Source organism: Marmota monax, unplaced genomic scaffold, assembly GCF_021218885.2.
Source record: "Marmota monax isolate L192 unplaced genomic scaffold, Marmota_monax_Labrador192_F-V1.1 WCK01_AAM20220418_F8-fsc00012, whole genome shotgun sequence".
NCBI classification, from domain to species: Eukaryota; Metazoa; Chordata; class Mammalia; order Rodentia; family Sciuridae; genus Marmota; species Marmota monax.
In genome coordinates, this window is record NW_026695227.1 from 18,150,362 (window position 1) to 18,156,361 (window position 6,000).

Genomic DNA, 6,000 nt, shown 5'->3' on the forward strand with positions numbered 1-6,000 from the left:
AGATAATACCAATCTACCAGTGCAAATATGTGAACATCCCCATAAAATTACTAGGTTATTCATTTTTAAATACATTTATTTATATATATTTAAATTATGTTCAGCTGTTAAGAGAACTTTTAACATTTAAGAAGTTTTAGTTGGGCATGGTGGTGCTCATTTGTAATCCGTTACTCAAAGGGCTAAGGCAAAAGGATCCAACTTTAGGGCCAGCCTTGGCAATTTAAAAGAGGTCCTGTCTCAAAAAAAAAAAAAAAAAAAAAGTGGGAATTTAACTTAGTAATAAAACAACCCTGGGTTCAATTCCCAGTACTGAAAACATGACAAAATAAAAACCTTCTTAATTTTTTTTTTTTTGTAGGGGGTAGTACTGGGGAGTGAACCCAGGGGTAATCTACTACTGAGCTAGATCCCCAGCTCTTCTTATTTTTGAGACAAAGTATAGCTACTACCAAGGCTGACCTCAAACTTGTGACCCTTAAGCAGTTGGGATTACAAGCATGAGCCACTGTACCTGGCTTAACAAGTTTTTTCCGTGATTGTTAAAGCTAGGTGATACTTGACAGAGTGTCTTAAAAGAAGTGATCATTTTGATAACTTTTATCATAAGTTTAATTGCTACTTCATCATATGAGATGTGTACTTAATTTATTTCAATATCTATCATCTGCAGAGGATGAATTCTAGGAACATGTATATGTTAAGAAATAAAGTCTACAGAGCAATCAGTAGAATTTATGTTTAACAGAAGTCAATTAAGACCTATACAGGCAGGGTAACTACTTGCTGAGAAATAGTGGGTTAAAAATAGATCAGTTCCAAAAAGCAAAATAGAAACCAAACTATCATTAACTCTGAAATTAATGCAACAAAACAGAAACAACCTTCTGACTAATTTGTCCACCTCAGTGCTACGGTTTGGATATGGTTTGAGTGTGTCCCCCAAAGGATAACACGCTGGAAGCTTGGTTTTTAGTGCAGCAAAGTTGAGAAGTGGTAGAATCATTAAGAGGTGGGGCCTAACAAAGGTCACTGGGGGCACTGCCCTTGAAAGGGATTAATACAGTTCTTTGGAGACCCCGGTTAGTTAGGTTACTTACTAAGAGAGTAAGAGGTCATAATAGAAGCAAGCCTGACCCCAGAACCTCTCTAGCTTCTTGTCTCACCATGTGGTCTCTTTTGTAAGCACTCCTACCATTGTGACACCATCCTCCATGAGGCCCTTATCAGAAGCTGTACAGATAGAGCCATAGTGATCTTGGACTTTCAACATCCAAAACTGTGAGCTAAATAAATCTTATTTCTTTCTAATATACCCAGCCTCAAGCATTTTGTAATAGCAACAAAAACAAATACACACAAACACACAATCTAATCTCCAAATGCGGCTCTACGGAAAGTAAAGAAAATTTGTTAGTTGAGACCATTATACTACAACTACCTGTTTTCTTCCCAGCTCACTGTCCACACTCCTTAATCTCCTTGTTTCCTCCTCATCCTATGTATGCTAGAGTGCCCTAGACCCCAGAATTTGAGCCTTTTTTCTATCTATACTCACCACGTCCTAAGTGATTAGATCAAATTTCATGGCTCTAAATTGACATCTACAATGTGTCATTTCCATTAAAAGTCTAATAGGCACTTCAAAGTTAAACATGTCTAAAACTGAACTAGTCTGCTTCTCCATTAGTTTTCTTATTTCAGTATAGAAGCTCATAAATTGTTCAGGCCAAAACTCTTGGGAGTCAACTTTGACCACATTCTTTGACTATAATTACCATATTAATAGAATTCACATATAGTCATAGAATTCGTAGGGAAATTCCGTTGGCTCTATTGTTAATATACATCTAGACTCTAATTCCCCCATTTCACCAAACCACAAACATCTCTCACCTCAAATAGTGAGTCTCTTAACATGTTTTCTGCTTCTACTCTTACCCGTGACATAGTCAATTCAACATGGCAGTCACAGGGATCCTTTCTAGGTGTATCAGATCTTATCATTACTCTGCTGAAACACTGCCAGTGGCAGTCCCTTTTTAAAGTAAAAGCCTAACAATTGTCTTTAAGGACCTACACAATCTCACCTACCCTCTCCCTCTCCCTGAGATCTAGCTAGGTTGACCTCCTTGCTGTGACCGGCACAAACTAGGCACTGATCCATCTCAGCGCTTGCTGTTGTCTCCACCTGCAAAGCTATTCCCCTAGGCAATGCATATGACTTGCTTCCTCACCTCCTTCAAGACTCTTCACATGTCACCTTCTTAGCAAGGCCTTCACAGGGCCGTTGGCTGTAGCTCAGTGGTAGAGCACACACTTAGCATGTGTGAAGCTCTCGGTTTAATCTCTAGCACCTAAATAAAATAACATAAAACTACAACCCCACCATCCCACCATTCTGTTGACATTCATTTAATTCCATTTCTCTGCTTAATTTTTCCTTATAGTATTTATTAGCATCTGACAAACTATCTTCATTATTTGCTTACACTAGAATGTAAGCTCCACTAGGACAGGGGATTTTGACTTTGTCTACAGCAGTTCAGTACCTAGAACAGTCTACATACAGAGGCTTTAAAATCTATTTGGTGAATCAATAAATTATACTACAATCTTGCCAGGCAAAATTACCCGAATATACCAAGTATTATGAGAAGCAGAAATCCCAATCACACATGCAATACTGCACAAGGAGAAACCAAAGTTTGTGTCTTATAAATATATTAAAATCCTATGTTTTGTCAGTGCTAAAAGCATTGTAGCCATTTCTTCCTCAGACATTGCTCTTCCTCCTTTCTCTTCTTGTTTGTAAAGAAAGAGAAAAGAAAAATACTTTTTTATTTGTTTGGTACCAGGAATTGAACCCAGGAATGCTTAACCACTGAACTACATCCCCACCTCTTTTTATTTTGAGACAGGATCTGGCTAAATTACTAAGAGCCTCATTAAGTTGCTGAGGCTGGCTCTGAATTTGTGATCTTCCTGCCTCAGCCTTCTGAAAAGTTCTTAAATGCAGGGCTGGGGCTGGGGCTCAGCATGTATGAGGCATTGGGTTCTATTCTCAGCACCACATATAAATATATAAATAAAATAAAGGTCTATCAACAACTAAAATAAATAAATAAATAAATAAAATTTAAAGGCATTAAAATTGAATGCTTAGTTTTGTTAGACCCATTTGCACTGTGACTAAAGAGTCCTGGGTCACACTTAAAAGGTTTTGTTTTAGTGTTAACAGGGCAAATAAAGAAGGAAAAATACAGGCTTTTTTTTCTTTAATCAGTCACCACCCCACAGAAGGCCTTCAAATGACCCTGTTACCACAAATGTTTAGAATATTTAAAGAGCAGATCCTAGAAAAATAAGATAATCCCTGCATCAATCCCCAAAAGAGGAATTTCTCCAAATCTCTCTATAGACATTGTTTTATAACTTCACATCCCTTAACAAAGCCACTCTAAGCATATACATGAAACTTTAGCTGAAAAAAAAAAAAAAAACAATGATTAGACCCGCCCCTGGTACACACCTATAATCCAGAAACTCAGGAAGCTAAAACCAGGAGATCACAAGTTGGAGGCCAGTCCCAGCAATTTATCCAGGCCCTAAGCAACTTTATGAGACCTGACTCAAAATTTAAAAAAATAATAATAAAAAAAAGGGCTGGGGATGTCATTTAGTAGTAAAGCACCCTTGGATAGTGGAGAACGTGGAGGAGGAGGAGGATGAAAAAATATGATTACATAACTATACATACCAAAACACACACACACACACACACACACACACAACTCTAGTACTCTATTCAAAAATTTAACTAAAACTAGACTTAGTTTTGTGAAAATGTTTTGCTATAAGGCTGACTTAACAGACATAGCTAAGACATGAGTTGATGGATAAGGCTGAACAGTTTTGTTTACTATTATTATTTAATACATCCTTTCCAGTTTTCCAGTTTCCTACCCCCCAAAAACGAAAAATCCACATTGGTGCAATCATTAATGAATGCTATGTCCAAAGGAAACTGTTCTAAAAGGCTATGACCTAAGTGTTTAGCACTGACACAGATAAAGTTCAGGCAGTAGATGTCACTTGTCTCACCCATTTAACCCCCCCCACACACACACAAAAAAAGTCAAGATTCAGATCCCACCGAGGCAAGCAGAAAGAAACAGGATGAAAGATGTAATCAGTCCCTTCTCCTCGCCTCTTCTCACAGGGCGCACAACCCCCGTACCCCGTCATCCTTTAACAGCCCCTTTTCCCAGGGTAGGTTCTCCAGCTCAGCCCTGCACTGCGCCATCAAATGAGTCAAGAGGAGGAACCAGTGCCCCTCCAGGAAAACCCAGGCAGTAACACACGGTGCACCCAGTTGGATGGGGTAATAGCCAACTACTCCAACTCAAGAACAGCGTAGGCAGTGTCAACAAAGCATCGTGCAGAGTCCCGAGCGTCCAAAGGTCCCCTCCAGGTTCCCTGACACTGCCAAATCGACAGCATTCCAAAAGGTGATTCGACCGTCATCGCAGAACCCGGGGTGGCGGAAGGCGGGGCGCAGACTGAGAACAGTCACGGATGAAGTCTAACTAGCCTCCTGCCCGCGCCTCCGCCAGCCCCGCACGGCCACCACCGCCTGGGTGGGCACAAATCCAGCCCTCAGCCGAGAGGTCTCCCACACCCCCTCCTCTAGGAGGATGGGCGCTACGTCACGCGCTGGGGCCAAACTTCGCAGCCCCTGCGGAGAGGGCGGGAGAGGGAAACAGGGGACAGCCGCGAGGTCTGGGAGCCAGCGCGCCTGTCAGGAGCCGCCTCCGCTAGCCGCAGCTAGCCGAGCGGCCGACGTGCCGGGCGGGGGCCGTGCCCTCGGGGCCTCCCCCGCGCCGATTATTAATAACCCCACACTCCGGAGGCGAAAGCCCCCGGCGGGCGCCCTAGGCGGCGAGTCGTCCGAGGACTCAACATTCACCCTGCGCGCGGAATAAATCACAATGTCATTAAATCGCCACTCGACCGCCCGTCTGGCCGGAGAGCGGCGGCGACAGCGGCGAGGGGCGCCTCCGGGAGCCGACTTTGTCTGGATCCTGCACCCCGCCTCCCGCGCGTCGCCGCAGCCTTCCCCGCACCCCTGAGGGGACCCCCGCGCCGCCGCAGCCCGGCCTTACCCGCCAGCTCGTCGGGTTCCAGCCCGCTGTCTGCGTCGATTCCGCACAGCACGAAGTAGTGCGCGAAGCGGCAGGCTGCCGAGGAGGAGCCGGAGCCCGAGCCCGAGCCCGGGCCGGGAGCCGCGCCGCTCCCGCTCATCCCGGCCCCGCTGTTCGTGCGGCTGTCGTCGCCGCCGCTGAGGAAGGCTCACTGAGGAAGGCTCGCAGTGGAGGCTGCCGCTGTCGCTCCCGCTGCCGCTCCCGCTGCGGTCTCCGCGCCGGTCCTAGGGCGACCCCGGCGCGCCCATGGCCGCGCAGCCGCCGCTCGCCACCGCAGCCTCGGCGCCGGGAAAAGCGGCCTCGGGCTCGCGCGCGGCCCGTCCGGATCCTAGCCCCGCTGGGGGAGGGGCGCGCAGGGGGAGTGTCGGCGTGAGAGGCTCGCGCCGCCGCAGCTGCGCTTGCGAGCCGGGAGCCACCGCGTCTGGCGCCCGAGGGTCAGCTGAGCTGCGCTCAGGCTGTGGGAGCGCGGGGCGGGCGGGGGCGCTGGAGACCAAGCACGGGGAGGGGGCGCGCTCGCGAGGGGCGGCGACGTGCCTCAGCCGGGCGCGCGCGCCCAGCGGGCTCTGAGGGAGCGCCCGGCGCGGGCAGGAATCGTGCCCGCCAGCCCCGGCTGCGGTACTGGGGCGACCCCACACACACCCCTCCCGTTAGCCGCGGGCAGGGAAAAGGGCAAGCCTCAGGGAGGCAGTCTGTCCTCCGAAGGGGATGTTACTCACCATAATTTAAAAAAAAAAAAAAATGCAGCTTTGGGGAAGGTGAACAGCCGCTCTGAGATCATTTCCCACAATGGTCTGAG

At 47.0% G+C, this 6,000-nt stretch overlaps 1 protein-coding gene across 6 annotated transcripts in view; it reads right to left on the reverse strand.

Moving 5' to 3' along the window:
* Positions 1-5,450, reverse strand: part of Dennd5b (DENN domain containing 5B) — a 185,584-nt gene extending 180,134 nt beyond the window's left edge. For 2 of the 6 annotated variants that reach the window (XM_046435724.2, XM_046435725.2), the window contains exon 1: positions 5,166-5,449. In XM_046435724.2, coding sequence (XP_046291680.1) covers positions 5,166-5,304 — 139 coding nt within the window. In that variant the 5' untranslated portion in view covers positions 5,305-5,449. Of the gene's footprint in view, positions 1-5,165 lie in introns of all 6 variants that reach the window. The other 4 variants (XM_046435723.2, XM_046435726.2, XM_046435727.2 and 1 more) reach the window with 4 other exon arrangements.
* Positions 5,451-6,000: the final 550 nt, after the last annotated feature.